Genomic DNA, 20351 nt, shown 5'->3' with positions numbered 1-20351 from the left:
ACTTATATAGCAACGTGCATTCACATGCCGAGCGCCAAACAGGGTCATAACAAGTACCACCTTTAAACGTCTTTTGGAATGACGCGGCCAAGGATCGAACCCCGGACCTTCCGCTCTCCGGGCGGACGCTCTACCACAAGAGCACGGAGGCGGTCTCCTGACATAAGAGCTTATTAAAAGGACCCTAGCATTATATATATTCATAGATGGCATATCGAGTTAAAGTGGGTTTCGGTTTATGTGTGTGTTAATAAAGTAAACACCAACACAGTTCTTTTTTTCTTCATATTTATTCACAGAACAATTGAATTTCCACACCACACTACAATGACTTGTAAATTTCGACCCGTGAAGATTCCGGGGTGGAATAGGTCTTCAGCAACCCATACTTGCCGTAAAAGGCGACTATGCTTGTTGTAAAAGGCGACTAACGGGATCGGGTGGTCAGGCTCGCTGACTTGGTTGATACATGTCATCGATCCCAATTGCGTGGATCGATGCTCATGATGTCAATTACTGGTTTGTCTGGTCCAGATTCGATTATTAACAGACTGCAGTCATATAGCCCGCTGACTTTGTTGATCCATGTTAGTGTATCCCAATTGCGAAGATCGATGTTCATAATGTTAAGCACTTGGTTTTCTGGTCCAGACTCAGACTGGTGTCATATAGCTGGAGTATTACTGAGTGCGGCTTTACAAAACAAACACACAAACAAACTACTGCTGCTGCTACCACCACCTCTACTACTACTACTACTGCTGCTGCTACTGCTGCTGCTACTGCTGCTGCTACTACTACTTCTACTGTTAGCACTACTACTGCTGCTACTACTGCTACTACCACTACTACTACTACTTCTACCGCTAATACTACTGCTCCTGCTGCTACTGCAGCTGCTACTACTACTTCTACTGGTCCAGACTCGATTATTTTACAGACCGCCGACATATAGCTGGAATATTGCTGAGTGCGGCGTTAAACAACAAACAAACAAACAAACTTGTAAATTCAGTACTATCTATAACCAATATTAACATGGTTGCTTAACGTCATGATTCTGCTTCGAAAATAGCCTATAAATTATGCACACAGATTCTGGTTACTCAGATGAGTTGAACAAGGCTGGCGAGCACAGCAGAGCAATCTTCAGTAGAACACGGATATAACGAACCCGGATATAGCGAACAAACGGATACAACGAACCTTTTATAACCTTTCCAGTAGAGTCACCAGCCCATTACGAAACAGCCAGTTCAGCAGCATGACGACAAGTGCACACAGGCACAGCTTCTTCAGCAGACTTGTCCATCCATCATACAGTCCATCCCTTTCATTCTGCCCTGACTTTCTGGTTTGCATGGGATACAGCGTCTTCTCTCGCACAGAAAAGATGGCGTTCCGAGCTCCGGACCACTTCCCCGGACCTTCCAGTCTCCACTGGGGGGGAACCGCGGGCCCGAACACCATCTTGTACCACAGCTTCGGGTCAGTGAAGAACATCCGTCCAAGATTAGGTTTGCAACCGATGTGAGAACCTATTTCGTCTTGGTACTGAATGAAATACACTTGAAGCGTGTACCTTGCAGAGTCCACGTACCTTGTTTTCAGGAATGCCTTCCGTTTTTCCAGCTCGGAAAGCATTACTGAAGGGGGAGGTAACTCTACTCGACCTGCGAATACTCTCGAAGCGAGTCGTGCTTGAATTTCAAGAATTGGGGGAAGAGATCCAAAGGGTTGGACTAAGCCCACAACTGCAAAAGAGTTTTGGTGAATATTTGGTGGGAAGATAAGTTTGTACAAGTATGAAAAATGTCCCTCCATCTTCACAATGGAACTGTCGAGAAATGGGAAGCTGTAGTTGTATCCTGTAGCCAGAATGACCACGTCAATGTCCTTCACCTCTGACCCATCCTCAAATATGGCTCCAGTTTTGGTGAATGTTTTGATGTCGGATTTTATGCTAATAGCTCCAATGAGAATTCTGTTTGGCAGATCATCACTGATGGTTGAAACGCCTGCGTCAAAGCGAAAGTTGGGAGAAAGTCCATAATCCCTGTGTCGGTAGCGGTAGTTGATTTTGTGGTAGTGTATGGGGCGCATCAGACTGACGGGGATGCCCTGGACCCAGCGCTGGATGGCGACCTGGTCGAACGGTTGGCCAAACTCCCCCGCCCTCTGTATTGTGTAGCATCCACGACGGGTACTGATGTACACCTGTGGAGGGATGAGAAGGGGATAATGAAGGCCATAAACATTGCGGCACACATGAATTATTTGAAACGCGTAGCACGTTATTATTGAGTATACGATGGGGTGCAGGGTGCAGGATGCAGGATGCAGGATGCGGGATGCGGAATGCTGGATGCGGGATGCTGGATTCGGGATGCTGGATGCTGGATGCGGAATGCTGGATGCGGGATGCTGGATGAGGGATGCGGGATGCGGAATGCTGGATGCGGGATGCTGGATGCGGAATGCTTGATGCGGGATGGGGGATTGGGGATGCTGGATGGGGGATGCTGGATGGGGGATGCTGGATGCGGAATGCTGGATGCGGGATGCTGGATGCGGGATGATTGATGCGGGATGCTGGATGCTGGATGGGGGATGCTGGATGCGGGATGCTGGATGGGGGATGCTGGATGCGAGATGGGGGATGCGGGATGCTGGATGGGGGATGCGGGATGCTGGATGGGGGATGGGGGATGCTGGATGCGGGATGCTGGATGGGGGATGCTGGATGCGGGATGCTTGATGCGGGATGGGGGATGCTGGATGCTGGATGGGGGATGCTGGATGCGGGATGCTGGATGGGGGATGCTGGATGCGAGATGGGGGATGCTGGATGCGAGATGGGGGATGCGGGATGCTGGATGGGGGATGGGGGATGCGGGAGGCTGGATGGGGGATGCGGAATGCTGGATGGGGGATGGGGGATGCTGGATGCGGGATGCTGGATGGGGGATGCGGATGCGGCATGTAGGGTGAGGGGTGCTGGACGCGGGATGTGGGATGCTGGATGTGGGATGCTGGATGCTGGATGCTGGATGCAGGATGCAGGATGCAGGATGCGGATGCGGCATGTGGGATGAGGGGTGCTGGATGCGGGATGTGGGATGCGGGATGCTGGATGCGGGATGGGGGATGGGGGATGCGGGATGCTTGATGCAGGAAGCGGCATGTGGGATGCGGGATGGGGAATGTGGGATGGGGGATTGGGGATGGGGGATGCTGGATGGGGGATGCTGGATGGGGGATGCTGGATGGGGGATGCTGGATGCGGGATGGGGGATGCTGGATGCGGGATGCTGGATGCGGGATGTGGGATGCTGGATGTGGGATGCTGGATGCTGGATGTGGGATGCGGGATGCTGGATGCGGGATGGGGGATGCGGGATGCTTGATGCAGGAAGCGGCATGTGGGATACGGGATGGGGAATGTGGGATGCGGGATGGGGGATTGGGGGTGCTGGATGGGGGATGCTGGATGGGGGATGCTGGATGCGGGATGCTGGATGCGGGATGCTGGATGCTGGATGCTGGATGCTGGATGCGGGATGCTTGATGCTTGATGCAGGAAGCGGCATGTGGGATGCGGGATGCGGGATGTGGGATGTAGGATGGTTGAATGATGGATACCTGATTTCCCATTGAGTTAAATATATCTACTTTTTCACACAAGTTAAAAGTATACTGCATCCATTATAACCCTTCTTGTCCCGAAAAGCATGCTTTCGCAAAAGTACAAAGAACTTATAACATTTGAACTTGTAAATCTCGAAAGCTTTAATTTTTAACATAAGTTTGTTATGGATTTGTAAAAGTAACAAATCTTTATAGAATTCTATATCCTACTTATCTATATGTACAATAGGAGCAATGATTATCATTGCAGAAAAAAACAATACGACTTACATGTTCTGCGTGCCTACTCAATACACAAGCCACGTCACTTCCGGAATTACCAATCCCAACAACCAGAACTCGCTTATTTTCAAATCCGTGGAAGTCTTTGAAGTCGTGAGTATGCAGAACCCGACCGCTGAACTGTTTCAAACCCTCGAGATGTGGAATATTGGGTTCTGTCAGGTGCCCGTGACATACCATAACGAAATCCACAGCCTCTCTTTCGATCTTTCCCGTCTGCAAATCACGATTGATGATCACCCAACTTCCGGTTTCTTCAAAGTTATCTCCCTTTTCAACCTTCTCAACTAACCTATGGAAGCGGATGTACTCTCGGAGTTTGAAATGGCTGGCATAAAGCTCAAGATATTTTTGAAAATATGATCTGTGCATGAAGTTGGGAAACTCTTTGGGTATGGGGAAATCACTGAAGCATGTCATCTCCTTACTGGTGTTGATAACACACGAACTGTAGACACTGGGGCAGCCATCTTGGGGAGTAGGGGAGTAATTCCACAGCCCTCCAATGTCGTCCGACTTCTCAAAACAGATCGGCAGCAGACCTTCATCAAGGGAAGATTTAATGGCCGCCAGACCCGCTACTCCCCCACCTATCACTCCAACTGTTTTCGGCATTGCGGCTGCAGGATTCTGCTTAGCAATGTACAGACTGAAAGCAAATATAGAAAACGGGCTAGTTGAATAATTCAACAGTTACTTTTTGCATTCTTACAGGACAAATGATGTATGACCTTTCATAAAGCAAGTAATATCACTTCATTGTGAAAGTCCTATTACCTGTCTGCTGGTGTTCGTTAGGTTCAGTTCCGTAGAAACACTATGCAGAGAGACCCGTGAAGATTCCGGGTAGAATAGGTCTTCAGCAACCCATATTTGCCGTAAAAAGCGACTATGCTTGTCGCAAAAGGCGACTAACGGGATCGGGTGGTCAGGCTTGCTGACTTGGTTGATACATGTCATCGATCCCAATTGCGTGGATTGTCTGGTCCAGACTCGATTATTTTACAGACCGCCGTCATATATCTGGAATATTGCTGAGTGCGGCGTTAAACAACAAACAAACAAACAAACAACTAAGTAGAGATACTCCGGGGGTGTTGTTATGGGTATTTGTCTTGACTTAAAAATGTACAGACAGGTGGCGGGGTTTATATAGTACTCCAACCTTGACCTCTTATGTGTAAAGCGTTTTGACAGGTAAAGTTGTGGGATGAAATAACCTTGATCTCTGTTGATTGATGGCTTGTGGCGGCGAATGTTGACTGCTTCTGTTAATTTTCTTTTAGTAAAGTCATGGCGGTTGTCGGAGAGGATTTGGACGTTTTCCTAGTTGATGTTGTGATTGGGGCAGTTGCTAATATGGTCCGATGGCTGATTTAATGTCTGATTTGATGGTTGAAGTTTTGTCCTTCGCAGGTGAAACATCCCGCCCCATCAACACCAGAATCAAAGAGCAAACATTCGCCGCCACAAGCCATCAATGAACAGAGATGAAGGCTATTTCATACCACCCACCTACGATCAACTCATAAAGCAATAATCACCACACCTATGCAAACTTATCCTGTTTAATTGGCTTTTTCCGCCGTGTATATGATAAATGCACGTCGAAGTGCTTAATAGTTGTTCGAATAGTTCATTGGTGTCGTACTTTTATCGTTTTGGATTTTGAATGCAATATTTGTATGTAAACAATAACCTTTATTTGTTGTATTCATTCTTTATTCTAGTCAAGATTCGACTATAATTGCGTACTTTTTGTTTGTCCTTTATTTCAACTTTGTATTTTTTTACCGAATGGCAGCCATCATGTTCTCCTAAAAACGTCTATCGGAAAAGGGCTAAAACGACCATGAACACGTCATAATTGTCATATCAAGTCGAACCTGACATTTACTTAGTTAATTTGAGCTTAATGTTTTGAATATATGAATAGGACAAAAGATTCTTTTGAAGTACGTTATGTATCCAGATCGATGCTTGTCAACATGTCTAATCCGCACGTGTTAATAATAGCTTCCTCCACGTGATGTTTTATGGAATCCTGACCTTGTTCAATTCAGAGTGACTACTCAGTATCTTAACACCCTCAAAACATTGATTGAGATTCACCCATGGTCCAGTGTTTTTGCAGTTTTAGCAGACTGACATTGTCGTTGGCATGTATACTTTTCCATCGAATACTCTTCCCATCCACACAGCTTGTATTTGGAAAACCTGTTGAGTGTTATATTGTACTCGCACTATTCAGCCCAACGAAGCAATTATTCAATAGTAACATGGACACTGTTGAAAACGGTAATGTTTTCCCATGATAACAATGTTATCATTAACATTATATTACGTTCGTACCTTTTAAGTATTTATTGGTTTGGTTTGGGTTGTTTGTTGTTTAACGCCGCACTCAGCAATATTCCAGCTTTATGACGGCGGTTTGTAAATAATCGAGTCTGGAACAGACAATCAAGTGATTGACACCATGACCATCGATCCACACAATTGGGATCGATGACATGCATCAACCAAGTCAGCGAGCCTGACCACCCGATCCCGTTAGTCGCCTCTTACGACAAGCATAGTCGCCATTTATGGCAAGCATGGGTTTCTGAAGACCTATTCTACCCTGGATCTTCACGGGCATTTATATTTAAGTATTTATTAAAACCACCTCGTCCTATAACATGGTAAAGTAAATGACATACACAAGGATATCGAACTGACAGCAGTCTCGCAATAGCGGTTAATACTTACTTATTACTCAATACACTTTGTATTGTCGTCGCTTCACTACCTACCTTAACTGTAACGCTGCACAATATATGTTTATAAATAAACCGATATATGCACATGCACACACTCTACACTTCCACACACCTACACAATCATTATTAAAAATAAAAAATAGTGTGTGCATGTGTGTCACTTGTTCCGTATCCATGTGATATTTTGCTATAAAATATGTTTAAATAAATCAAATAATAGGTGCTTATGAATAGATAGAGACCCCAGTGAAAAAATACAAGAAAGGACAATGTAAACAAGTGCCATAACGTTGTTTGAAAAAGGATTTCAGTAACATCACGCTATAATAGTTTGATGTTTAATTAAAAGCGACGAAACCCTTTCATGATCATAATAATCTCGGCTAAAAGAAAGAAAGTATTTCGTGATGCGGGCCAGAGAATCGAGCCTGGTGGTCCTAGAGCTAAGAGGTATAGTCAGTTTGTCTTTAAGTTACCGTTTACTATTAAAATATTCACAGCATACATAACGAAAATATGGAACTAGCACCACGTGAGCACCTACCTGGCTTGTCCTTCTCGCAGTCAGTGATAGGGTGGCTGTTCAAGTCAGTCTTTATCTGAGCCATCTGGGATCTCCCATATATATACTGAACCGCAAAAGAAACGTCACAATGGATAGATATATGAGAAACCTTATTTGTCCAAACACTGTAAACATACTTTGAGACATGTTAAAAAGATGAAACTTGGCAAAACTGATCATCAAGGTTGAAATTAAAGTGTCAAATGTTCTTAAAGTGAAACACAACACTAGTCTCTGAGAAAATGGCATCACAAGTCAGTATCTCGTGTGTCCACCATGTGCATTGTTGACTGCCGTGCAACGTCGATACATTGAATGGATGAGGCGGTTGATGAAGGCCATAGGCACTTGAGCCCGCACTCTGAGGAACGCCTAACGCAGTTCAGCTGCAGTTGTCGGCCTTGGTCGGACGTCATTCAGCCGTCTTTGAATCTCGTCCCACAGGTGCTCAATGGGTTTTAAATCGTGACTGAGGGCAGGCCACTGCATGGTTCTGATGCCATTCCGCTGGAGGAAGTCATGTGTTGCCCTCGGAGTGTGGGCACGGGCGTTATCATGCTGAAACTCGAGATACAGTAACGGCTCTCGTCTGAGAATACTCTTTTACTCTCCTGGTGGCGCCAATGCTGGTCCTGTGTTGCCCACTAAAGACGGTCCCGGAAATGACGTGGTGTCAGAATGGGTCCTCGGTGCGGCCTGTGACAGTGGTGTCCGCTCGTCAGTCGTCGACGCATGATGTCCGCGCTAATGTGTCGCTGCCCCATGGTCTGTCGAGCAGTTTCCGCATCAGTAACAAAACGATCTTGAAGATGCTGTCGCACAATCTGACGACCTTGACGTCGGATGGTGACCCTTGGTCTTCCGCTACGTGGTCGGTCATCTGTAGTGGTGGTTGTCTGGTACCGTTGCTGGAGCCTGTATATGGTCCTTTCGTGGACTTGAAATACATTGTCTACTTGCCGGGCGGTTTATCCAGCTTGCAATCGTCCTTGGTGTCGCTGATTTCTTGTCAATCTTGGCATGTGGTAGCAATTCAATAACGTTATCCGATTTGGGTGGATTTTTATAGGGCAAGAAATGGGATACCGCACGTGCGTTTCAATTTAGACCGAGCTCACGTGCATCGGGTTACCATGGCCGTTACCGTGATGCGTTTGGGCGATCGGTTTTATTGTCATCTGCTTTGTTTTTTATAATCAAATTTCATTTTTCCGGACGAAGTAATGTTAGATTTTAGAAACTTTGTAAAAAATTACCCAGATATTTGAATGACAACTTTTCATGCAATGTTACTTGGGGTGACGTTTCTTTTGCGGTTCAGTGTAGATGTAAAAACAATAGCCATCAATGTAGGTATATACTTATCTACCTTGCTACACAAGGCAGACTTCGCAGAAGATATATTATTATCTAAGATACTCCTGAACACATTACATCATCTATTGATGTTATGGGTCACCGCCACGCCGCCATTCGGCACACATGGTTAAGCTGACATTGTCCTGTTGTGTTTTGTCCTGAGCAGATAGGCGATAATGCATGTAAACACTTACTATATATTGACAAATGCAAGATTATGCATCAAGAATTTACCCTAACTTATCTTTAAAGTACTGAATGGACACTAGAATTAGAACTGACATTATTTCTAGTTGGTGATCTGGTTGTGGAATTTCCCAAGGTGTGCAATTGACATACTTATTTACATTTGCTTTAATACAAGTTATGATTCAATTATAATAATTATGTTCAGCAAGTTTCTTCTAAATTCCCCGTTTCATTCAAAAAAAATTTAAGTTTTTTAAAAATAAATTGCCTCCTCTATCGCAAGTTTAATTAATTAAATATTAATAACATTTGATTTTGTTGCTTACGCACGTGTTATATAACCTACGTGTATTTCAGTCAAGAAGCATCTTGTTATATTATTGTTTGTTTGTTGTTTAACTCCGCAGTATTCGAGCTATGTGACGGCGGTCTGTAAATAATCAAGTCTGGACCAGACAATCCCGTGATTAACATCATGAGCATCGATCCACGCATTTGGGATACGATGACATGCATCAACCAAGTCAGCGAGCCTGACCACCCGATCCCGTTAGTCGCCTCTTACGACAAGCATAGTCGCCTCGTGTTATATTAAGTGCAAGGATACGTTGTTTCATTTTCAGACATAACAATAATTAACTATAATGTATTCGTAACCAGATACTATAAACATGTAAATATGGCCAGTACCAATTATTTGTTATTCATACGATGATCTTAATTTTATTGACGTCGAATTGGATTTTTTGACGTTTTCCTCTGTCGTTGTATATTGGTCTGTTAAAACGTTTTACTCCAACAAATATATTAGCCTTGTCTTCCGCTTTGACTGAATACTTTTAACTTATAGAACATTATTAATTTATACCGATATATGCCCCCTTTCAATGCCCCCTTTAGAGTTCAGGCTAATCCTTCTGCATTCCACCCTGTGTCGTATGCATAGTATCCAGGGATATAAAAGGTTTCTAGCCTGGCACGGGTTACATGCTTGCCCTACGTCTCTTTATTGTGACCAAATAATATGGCTTGACAACGCTTCGTCAATTAGTATTATCCAAAATGAATTCATTTTGAAATACTCCACTTAAAGTTAGCTTACGAAAACGTAAATAATATTTGTCACCACGTACTTACTGACAGCTAACTTTTTCTTTCAGACCGCCTCCGTGATCTAGTACTAGAGCGTCCGCCCGGAGAGCGGAAGGTCCGGGTTTCGGTCATACCTAAAGACTTTAAAAGATGGTACTTGTTGTTACCCTGTCTGGCGCCCGGCATTGGGGGGCTAAAACAAGGACTGGTCCGCTCGGAGTCAGTATACTGTGTCTGAGTAGGGTATGCATGTTAAACTGCGGCATGGTATCTCAGTGGGCTAGCACTATAAATCGGCATCAGTCTGGACTGGTACAAACAGCCACACGCACGCACGCACGCACGCACACAGACACACACAGACACACAGCCTTTTTTTCGAAACTGAAAACACCGCCTGTATAAGGTTGGACGTCATGAAAACGGGGTTTGGAGTTCGCCAAATATAAATAACTACAATTATCATGTTTTATAAAGTTATACTGTGGAAGGCCCAAAAGATGCGCGCGCGCACACGCACACGCACACACACACACACACACACACACACACACACACACACATGCAGGTCGCTTTATAAGTGTAATATATTTCGGGAGCACGGGTGACCCGGATGCGTAGGGGCGCCGCGATTCGCTGTGCAGAGTTGCGTCCCTTGGGCAAACCATAAATCCGTTTGTTTCATTTCTTTACCAATGCAGCATGTTTTTAATGGGTTTTTTTATTGCTTTCTGCTTATGTGTCATGTGTTGGTTTCCACTTCTTCCTGCGTGTTAATTTGTCAGTAATTCTGTTATTCCATTGAGAGGTTTTCAATCACCAGACATTTATTGTAGTTCATTTTGCGGAGAGCATTTTGCTTTTCCGTTGTCTTGTGTGAGGCATCACTTCGTTTTTAATTGACGACTTTGTCTAAAATACCATTCCTTCTCAAACCAATACATAATTTGAGGATTTATTAATAGTACATTGTTGGACGACCCTTCAAATGGTCTGGATATATTTGCCTTGAAAAGTCCTTAAATTAATTTTTGCTTGAAAAGGGTTGGACTTATTGTTCAAAGTTCAATTATCCTACTATTCCTTTGATTAATTTACTGAAAGTTATTCTTTTTATGTGGTTACTATGGCATTGCAATTTGAAAATAGCCTAAAATGGGATTAAAAAGGACCTCTTGTCATGTTGACAGCCTTCGTCACGGGATCATGTTGACAGCCTCTGTCCCAGGATCATGTTAACAGCCTTCATCTCGGGATCATGTTGACAGCCTCCGTTTCGGGATAATGTTGACAGCCTTCGTCTCGGGGTCATGTTGACAGCCTTCGTCCCGGGATCATGTTGACAGACTCCGTCCCGAGATCATGTTGACAGCCTTCGTCCCGAGATCATGTTGACAGCCTTAGTCTCGGGATCATGTTGACAGACTCCGTCCCGAGATCATGTTGACAGACTCCGTCCCGGGATCATGTTGACAACCTCCGTCTCGGGATAATGTTGACAGCCTTCGTCTCGGGGTCATGTTGACAGCCTTCGTCTCGGGATCATGTTGACAGACTCTGTCCCGAGATCATGTTGACAGACTCCGTCCCGAGATCATGTTGACAGCCTTCGACCTGAGATCATGTTGACAGCCTTCGTCTCGGGATCATGTTGACAGCCTTCGTCTCGGGATCATGTTGAGAGACTCCGTCCCGAGATCATGTTGACAGCCTTCGTCCTGAGATCATGTTGACAGCCTTCGTCTCGGGATCATGTTGACATCCTCCGCCTTGGATCATGTTGAGAGCCAAACGTTTGGAATGGGATTTAAACGATGTGTTGAAACATCACAAAGGAAAAAGAAGGCGTCAGCTGTGTACAATTCACACAGTATGTTGCCATTTAATCTCATTTCTGACAAAGACAAATAATGTCTTGACTTTTCCCCAAGCATTTTATTTTAATCAATGACTTAGACGAGGTGGTTACACGCTAGAAATTACATGATACATGATACACTCTGGTCAGGGATATCTACATGGACAAACATTCATGGTTACAACAAACAAACAAAGTACTGAAATATTGTGATGATCATTCAGCCACATCTGCAAAGCGCATTCTCAGATGGCTTTAAGGAGGTTGGTGGGCATCACATATCAAGCTATAGTCTTTCCAGTAGAGTCACCAGCCCATTACGAAACAGCCAGTTCAGCAGCATGACGACAAGTGCACACAGGCACAGCTTCTTCAGCAGACTTGTCCATCCGTCATACAGTCCATCCCTTTCATTCTGCCCTGACTTTCTGGTTTGCATGGGATACAGCGTCTTCTCTCGCACAGAAAAGATGGCGTTCCGAGCTCCGGACCACTTCCCCGGACCTTCCAGTCTCCACTGGGGGGGAACCGCGGGTCCGAACACCATCTTGTACCACAGCTTCGGGTCAGTGAAGAACAGCCGTCCAAGATTAGGTTTGCAACCGATGAGAGAACCTATTTCGTCTTGGTACTGAATGAAATACACTTGAAGCATGTACCTTGCAGAGTCCACGTACCTTGTTTTCAGGAATGCCTTCCGTTTTTCCAGCTCGGAAAGCATTACTGAAGGGGGAGGTAACTCTACTCGACCTGCGAATACTCTCGCAGCGAGTCGTGCTTGGGTTTCAAGAACTGGGGGAAGAGCCCCAAAGGGTTGGACTAAGCCCACAACTGCAAAAGTGTTTTGGTGAATATTTGGTGGAAAAATAAGTTTGTACAAGTATGAAAAGCGCCCCTCCATCTTCACAATGGAACTGTCGAGAAATGGGAAGCTGTAGTTGTATCCTGTAGCCAGAATGACCACGTCAACGTCCTTCACCTCTGACCCATCCTCAAATATGGCTCCAGTTTTGGTGAAGGTTTTGATGTCGGATTTTATATTGATAGCTCCAATGAGAATTCTGTTTGGCAGATCATCACTGATGGTTGAAACGGCTGCATCAAAGCGAAAGTTGGGTGAAAGTCCATAATCCCAGTGTCGGTAGCGGTAGTTGATTTTGTGGTAGTGTATAGGACGCATCAGACTTACGGGGATGACTTCAATCCAGCGCTGTGCCATCATCTGATCGAACGGTTGGCCAAACTCCCCCGCCCTCTGTATTGTGTAGCATCCACGACGAGTACTGATATACACCTTGAAATGGAAGAATGGGAAAATATTTACCTGCAAGCATTTTCATTACGATTGTACACGACGAAATATATAAGAGTAGTGACGACTTTCAGAAGTAAGTCTAAACAGTAAATAGTAAAGATCTCCAACATGTCTACTCTATTTAATGCATGTCATGAGGAAAAATAGGTAATCTTGTTCCATCAGACATGTCTACATACTTAATAAATCTAACATTATGGGGTACTGGTGATCTTTTTAACTATCCGGGAAGCCAACGAGGACAACCAAACCAAATGAACTTGATGAGTTTTATCAAGAATCAGTAAACACAGGATCTAAACACTTGGCTGTTTATACTTAGTTCTTGCATGTCAGAGCTGTATGCTATATCCCATTAATGCATACAAGCGCCTATATTTGAGGGGGCACAAATTTGCCCTGACAATCATTCTTGGCTTGTCAGCTCCATACTGGTTTGTACCAAAATGATAAACGTCCAATATCATCACCACTTTGGGCTTTCCTGTCCAATGTAGCTGATCTTCCGTTATATAACGGTAATACTGTTCAAAGAAACGTCAAACCAAACTCCCATTCTTAACCTTGATCTATTTTCAACCAAGTGTAGAAACAAGATGGAAGATTACAGCACAACATATGTGTACTTACATGTTCTACGTGCCTACTCAATTCACAAGCCACGTCACTTCCGGAGTTACCAATGCCAACAACCAGAACTCGCTTATTTTCAAATCCGTGGAAGTCTTTGTAGTCGTGAGTATGCAGAATCCGACCGCTGAATTGTTTCAATCCGTCGAGATGTGGAATATTGGGTTCTGTCAGGTGCCCGTGACATACCATCACGAAATCCACAGCCTCTCTTCCGATCTTTCCGGTCTGCAAATCACGACTGATGATCACCCAACTTCCGGTTTCTTTAAAGTTATCTCCCTTTTCAACCTTCTCAACTAAGCTGTTGAAGCGAATATACTGTCGGAGTTTGAAATGGCTGGCATAAAGCTCAAGATATTTTTGAAAATATGATCTGTGCATAAAGTTGGGAAACTCTTCGGGTATGGGAAAATCACTGTAGCATGTCATCTCCTTACTGGTGTTGATAACACACGAACTGTAGACACTGGGGCAGCCATCTTGGGGAGTAGGGGAGTAACTCCACAGTCCTCCAATGTCGTCCGACTTCTCAAAACAGATCGGCAGCAGACCTTCATCAAGGGAAGATTTAATGGCCGCCAGACCCGCTACTCCCCCACCTATCACTCCAACTGTTTTCGGCATTGCGGCTGCAGGTTACAGCTGAACAGTGTGTACACTGAAAGGAAATATACAACATGGGCTTTCTTCATGCACTGTTTTAAACCTTTCTCATAGTTTCATGAAGCTGATTTAATTCTTCTATCTTCATTTTACTGATGACATTTAGATTCTTTATTGACGTGGTTTTCAGTTCTCTGTCGATTTTGACTTTGTAAACTATTTTGAGAAAAACTCGAAAATATCTGTTAAGACGTCACATTTTAAAATGCGTACTTGAATTTTAGCTCATCTTTATTATTAATTATAGTCAACATAACCTGATACTCGACATCATAATTTCACTGTTTTAGATATGTGTGACTGGGTAAAAGAAGAATAAGAATGTTAGACATGACAATGGTTTCTATGATGTTTTCTTTTTACTACTGAGAATGTAGGAACAAGACTTTAAATTAAAAGAAGTTAAACGATTCCAGCAACCTTTCCTGATGGGTGGATCTGCAAACATTACGAACAGTATCGACTAGGCAGTGTAGTTCTTGATATTGCCTTTAAACTTTTGACCAACCAGAAGCTCCATCAAATCTGACAAAGACTTCATGTTTTTGAATTTGAAATTTGCAAACAAGGTAATTGATGTCTTAAATTAATATTCTCATACAAAAATCAGTTTACCAAAATGTGCCACAATATTTCATATTTGGGGAAGCATCAACAATTTCATTTTCCAATAGGAAAACATTTCATCAGCTTGTTCAGTGAAATTGTAAGAATGTTTTGCAGAACGGGGTCTTCGCGGCTCATGATGTAAATTCTGCTTATTATGGCTACCAAGACCAATCTGTAGGTCATATAATCACTGGTGACTTCTCAGTTGTTGACAATAACTGCCTTCGTTAGCTGTTTAAATATGGACCAAAATATTGAGCAGCCTCCTACCAATTGGGATCACAAATTTAAAATCATAATGAATGCTATCGAAGCATATGCCAATAAATGGGCCAAAGAGAAAAGGGACCTGTTGAATGTCTTTCGGAGAGTGTTAAGTCAGAGGGAGAATACACAAACTGAAAACGAGGAAACAGAATTGGAATATACCCATTCTGTCCCAGCCAGCTGTCAGAGAAAACTATGTGAAATGCTGCGTTGTCAAAACAAGGTAAGAAGGCCAAGAGTGAGTGAGTGAGTGAGTGAGTGAGTTGGGTTTTACGCCGCTTTTAACAGTATTCCAGTTATATCGCGGCTTGTCAGCTTAATAAGGGAGGAAAGCCCTAAGTGATGCAGGTCTCTCACTTTTTAAAAAAAAGCGTATGTAGCACTATATACTGATAATGTTCATGTATCGCTGTGTAGTAAGACTCATGCCATTATGTTCTGAAACTCAGGTTTCGCTGTTCTGATGATCATGTACAACTATGTACTTACGATCATGTATGACTTTGTACTAATGCTTCCGTATCACTATGTACTAATGCTCCCGTATCACTATGTACTAATGCTTCTGTATCACTATGTACTAATGCTTCCGTATCACTATGTACTAATGCTCCCGTATCACTATGTACTAATGCTTCCGTATCACTATGTACTAATGCTCCCGTATCACTATGTACTAATGCTTCCGTATCACTATGTACTAATGCTTCCGTATCACTATGTACTAATGCTTCCGTATCACTATGTACTAATGCTCCCGTATCACTATGTACTAATGCTTCCGTATCACTATGTACTAATGCTTCCGTATCACTAAGTACTAATGCTTCCGTATCACTATGTACTAATGCTCCTGTATCACTATGTACCAATGCTTCCGTATCACTATGTACTAATGCTTCCGTATCACTATGTACTAATGCTCCGTATCACTATGTACTAATGCTTCCGTATCACTATGTACTAATGCTTCCGTATCACTATGTACTAATGCTTCCGTATCACTATGTACCAATACTTCCGTATCACTATGTACTAATGATTCCGTATCACTATGTACCAATACTTCCGTATCACTATGTACTAATGCTTCCGTATCACTATGTACTAATGCTCCTGTATCACTATGTACTAATGCTTCCGTATCACTATGTACTATTGCTTCCGTATCACTATGTACTAATGCTTCCGTATCACTATGTACTAATGCTTCCGTATCACTATGTACTAATGCTTCCGTATCACTATGTACCAATACTTCCGTATCACTATGTACTAATGATTCCGTATCACTATGTACCAATACTTCCGTATCACTATGTACTAATGCTTCCGTATCACTATGTACTAATGCTCCTGTATCACTATGTACTAATGCTTCCGTATCACTATGTACTAATGCTTCCGTATCACTATGTACTAATGCTTCCGTATCACTATGTACTAATGCTTCCGTATCACTATGTACTAATGCTTCCGTATCACTATGTACTAATGCTCCGTATCACTATGTACCAATGCTCCCGTATCACTATGTACCAATGCTCCCGTATCACTATGTACCAATGCTCCCGTAGCACCATGTACTAATGCCTATATACCACTGTCTACTGATGCTCATGAATCACAATGTTTTCATGTTCATGCACCATTATGTTCTGGTGCTCGTGTTCCACTTTGTCCTAGTCCTCATGCGATGTAATAAAGTAAAACTCCATTTACTATTTGAAGAAGACGTGAATTAATTTACAAAGATATGTATAAACCAATGCACATACTATTCACGAGAAATTTGATTTGTTTTTTTTGGGAAAGAATATTGAACACAGACACATCGTTTGAATACGTTGAGCATACGAGTATGTGATGATACATAGATAATTTTAAAGCAAGTTGAGTTTGACTAAGACAAAAACATAATCTTACCTTCAATCAGAAATCACGCAGAGTCTCTAGATTTAGCAGCACGGTGGAGTGCCACTCGGCATATATATACACAGAGAAAGTCCCAGTCATCCAATGCAACATAACAGTAATCAATAGTCGTCCAGTAATGTTGCTATCATGTACTATAATGCATTTTTGTCCCACCATGCAGAACATGTTTTAGGGGACGTAATAGGAGTAGGATGAAATCGTAATTGATGATATTTGATGCCATCCTTTATTACTTTTTAATAATTCCAGTTTCTATGGTTCATCACGATTTCCGAGCATTGCCCTACAGATTGATGTAGGGTCACATTTACAAGTGGATCTTTATCTGAAGAAATGTGTATTGGACGCCCCTGTTTCGTATTAGTTTTTCGCTGTACGCAAATTCGTTTCGACCATTCCCAAAGTGCAGTAGCCAATTTGTCAGCACCCATGTATATGCGTGAGTTTGAACAATGGATTTGTCAGGGAAGCTGACATAGCTCTTCTGTTCATCTCGACTGTGGGGTATTGAGATCTGATACTGGCAGATGTTTTTCAAAGAATATGTATTTGATTGAACGCGACAAAAACTAATATCCAAATCTCGATGTGATGTTGTGTTGTCATTCAATGTGCATCCAGTGTGAATCTGAGACTGTGTGAATTTTGAAAGCAATGGCAAAGTTTGTGAAGACAAAATGATAAAAAAAATGACTCACTCAGTATGTGATGTTGTTATCTACATCATGTGTAAAATTATAGCGTTTAGAAAATGTTGGAAGTAAATAATTGATCTATTATTCGAACTACCATCAGGGATTACAGTGTGTTGTTTTCAAGAAATAACATATTAGAATTGTTAGAGAAACTGGTTTTAGCATGATTTGATTTATATAACAGTTATCACCAGTTATGTTCAAATGCCTGATCATCAATCATGGCGTCACCAACATGGCGTCACCCTGTCTATCGGCGAGCGAGTCAGAATTGACCATCGAGGATCTTGACAAATTACTGGAATAATAATCACAGTCCAATTGAGAAGTGTCTCAAAAATCAAGATTCACCTGGATGTTTATTGCCGGGAAGAAAGGGGTATATCAAAAGTTATTTATAGTGTTCTTCAGAAATAACAGAGGTTGCAATCTAGAAATAATACCACTGCATCACTAAACTTGTTAAATCAGGAAACTCAACGAAACGGAAGAAGTACTTCGCAAGAAAGAAGAGGAATGTTTTGAACTTAATAAAAAACATGTAGAACTTAAAGATAAGATTTATCTTGAAAAGTTTGAAGTTAGCCGTTTTAGCACTGATAATTCTTTCGTACGATTCTACACTGGTTTTCGAACATATGCTCTGTTTTGTGCATTTTTCTCTTTCATTCAGCCTAGTGCCCCCAACATGCAAAGTGCATACAATGTTCCAAGTGAAATTGTATCTCTTGCTGGTAGACCAAGGTCAATGCTGCTCATAGATGAGTTTTTTTAATGTATTTTTTGTGGACTGAGAGCTGGTCTGCTAGAACTGGATTTATCTGTACGTTGTATCACCCATTCAAGTACTGTGAGTAGAAAATTGATTACACGGGTTAAATTTGTACATTTTGAATTGATAGATATATGCCTTCATGTTTCAAATAAACTTACCCATCTTCACGAGTAGTCATTGATTGCACAGAAATTAAAACCCAGTACCCATCCTCTATGAATCTAAATTCTAAAACTTGCTCACATTATAAGACTACAAATACATTTAAAGCTCTTTTAGGTATTGCTACACACGGTGCAGTCACTTTTGTATCTTGTTTATATACTGAGTGTATGTCTGATGTTGAAATTGTTCAATTGAGTGGAATATTAGATCTACCGGAGCCTGGTGATAGTATCTGACAAGGGATTTACTATAGTGAAATCAATGTTGGTCTTAACATCCCACCATTCTTATATTCTCATGGTCAGTGTAGTAGGAACCAGGTTGAACACACAGAAATGTATCCATGTTGAGCAAGCCATCCGCAGAGTAAAAGAAAATAATATATTTGACTGCTTTATTCCCCTTAATCTTGTTGGATCCATCAACCAACTTTGGACAGAAGCTGCTCTTCTTACCAACTATGAGGGTCCATTTATACAAGATAGGCTAAAATAGCATCAATTTTACTTGTATACAGGACCATAAAACTGTAAAATATCTACAAAGTCAGAATAAAAAGACAAATTCTTCATTATATTGTTATCATTTCAAAACACTTTGTATTGTGTACATGATTCAAGAAAGTTTGTACATGTCTCAAACAGTGTTAGCAGTTAAAATAGTACACTATTCACCATAATGAAAGATCCATGAAGATCCAGGTTAGAATAGGTCTTCAGCAACCCATGCTTATTGATCGGGAGGTCAGATTCGCTGACTTGGGTTATGCATGTCATCGTATCTCAATTGCATAGATCGATGCTCATGATTTCAATAACTGGATTGTCAGGTCCAGACCTGTTTATTTTCAGACCGCCGTCATATAGTTGGAATATTGCTGAGTGCGGTGTTAAACAACTAACGAACCATAATTAAAATTTGGTTCAAATCTGGACAAGCTGGAGTGGTGTTGTTACTGACATGACAAACATGGGGTTACTGTGTTGTACACTCCTGACTTCTGCTTCATTACATTTAATTACGACTTTATTTTCAGTATTCATTGGAAATATTATCATGGTAAGATACAAGTATCTACAATAGATAAGTATCCTTATGTCGTGAAGATACGGGGTAAAATAGGTCTTCAGCAAACAAAGCTTGCCGTAAAAGGTGACTATGCTTGTCGTAAGAGTCGACCAACGGGATTGGGTGGTCAGGCTCGCTCACTTGGTTGATGCATGTCATCAATCCCAATTGTGTGGATCGATGCTGATGATGTCAATCACTGGATTGTCTGGTCCAGACTATTATTTACAGACCACCGTCATATAGCTGGAATATTGGTGAGTGTTGCGTTAAACAACAAACAAACATCATAAATGTCAGTACCCCTGTAATTATTAGACCCTTGGGCCATAATTTTAGACCACCGAAGTGGAGAATGTGTATATACCAGTATAACTGACAGATACTAAAAGTCTATGTCACTCAACTTGCAACTGTTGATGAATATGTTGAATAAATAACAAGTATATTTAAAATCAATATTCCACA

At 42.2% G+C, this 20351-nt stretch overlaps 2 protein-coding genes across 2 annotated transcripts; both read right to left on the bottom strand.

Moving 5' to 3' along the window:
- Window positions 1-874: 874 nt before the first annotated feature.
- On the bottom strand, window positions 875-7254 carry LOC124123855 (flavin-containing monooxygenase 5-like). Its single transcript, XM_046487041.2, has 3 exons — window positions 7237-7254; window positions 3919-4579; window positions 875-2217 (listed from the first exon to the last, which is right to left on the bottom strand). The coding sequence occupies exons 2-3, from the start codon at window positions 4543-4545 to the stop codon at window positions 1210-1212; spliced, it is 1635 nt and encodes a 544-aa protein (XP_046342997.2). The 5' UTR covers window positions 4546-4579; window positions 7237-7254; the 3' UTR covers window positions 875-1209.
- Window positions 7255-12031: 4777 nt separating this feature from the next.
- LOC124123856 (flavin-containing monooxygenase 5-like) lies at window positions 12032-14333 on the bottom strand. Its single transcript, XM_046487042.2, has 2 exons — window positions 13701-14333; window positions 12032-13049 (listed from the first exon to the last, which is right to left on the bottom strand). Exons 1-2 carry the CDS (start codon window positions 14325-14327, stop codon window positions 12042-12044), a joined length of 1635 nt encoding a protein of 544 aa, XP_046342998.1. The 5' UTR covers window positions 14328-14333; the 3' UTR covers window positions 12032-12041.
- Window positions 14334-20351: the final 6018 nt, after the last annotated feature.

Source organism: Haliotis rufescens, unplaced genomic scaffold, assembly GCF_023055435.1.
Source record: "Haliotis rufescens isolate VD_foot unplaced genomic scaffold, xgHalRufe1.0.p SCAF_3, whole genome shotgun sequence".
NCBI lineage: Eukaryota > Metazoa > Mollusca > Gastropoda > Lepetellida > Haliotidae > Haliotis > Haliotis rufescens.
This window is presented reverse-complemented; position numbering and strand designations above follow the sequence as displayed.

What these genes read in the sequence shown, in the direction of transcription:
- LOC124123855 (XM_046487041.2), bottom strand. Translation starts at nt 4,545, where the DNA reads ATGCCGAAAACAGTTGGAGTGATAGGTGGGGGAGTAGCGGGTCTGGCG. An exon ending in TGAGTAGGCACGCAGAACAT is followed by an intron (nt 2,218 to 3,918) that starts GTAAGTCGTATT and finishes ATCCCTCCACAG; the next exon opens with GTGTACATCAGTACCCGTCG.
- LOC124123856 (XM_046487042.2), bottom strand. Translation starts at nt 14,327, where the DNA reads ATGCCGAAAACAGTTGGAGTGATAGGTGGGGGAGTAGCGGGTCTGGCG. An exon ending in TGAGTAGGCACGTAGAACAT is followed by an intron (nt 13,050 to 13,700) that starts GTAAGTACACAT and finishes TTCCATTTCAAG; the next exon opens with GTGTATATCAGTACTCGTCG.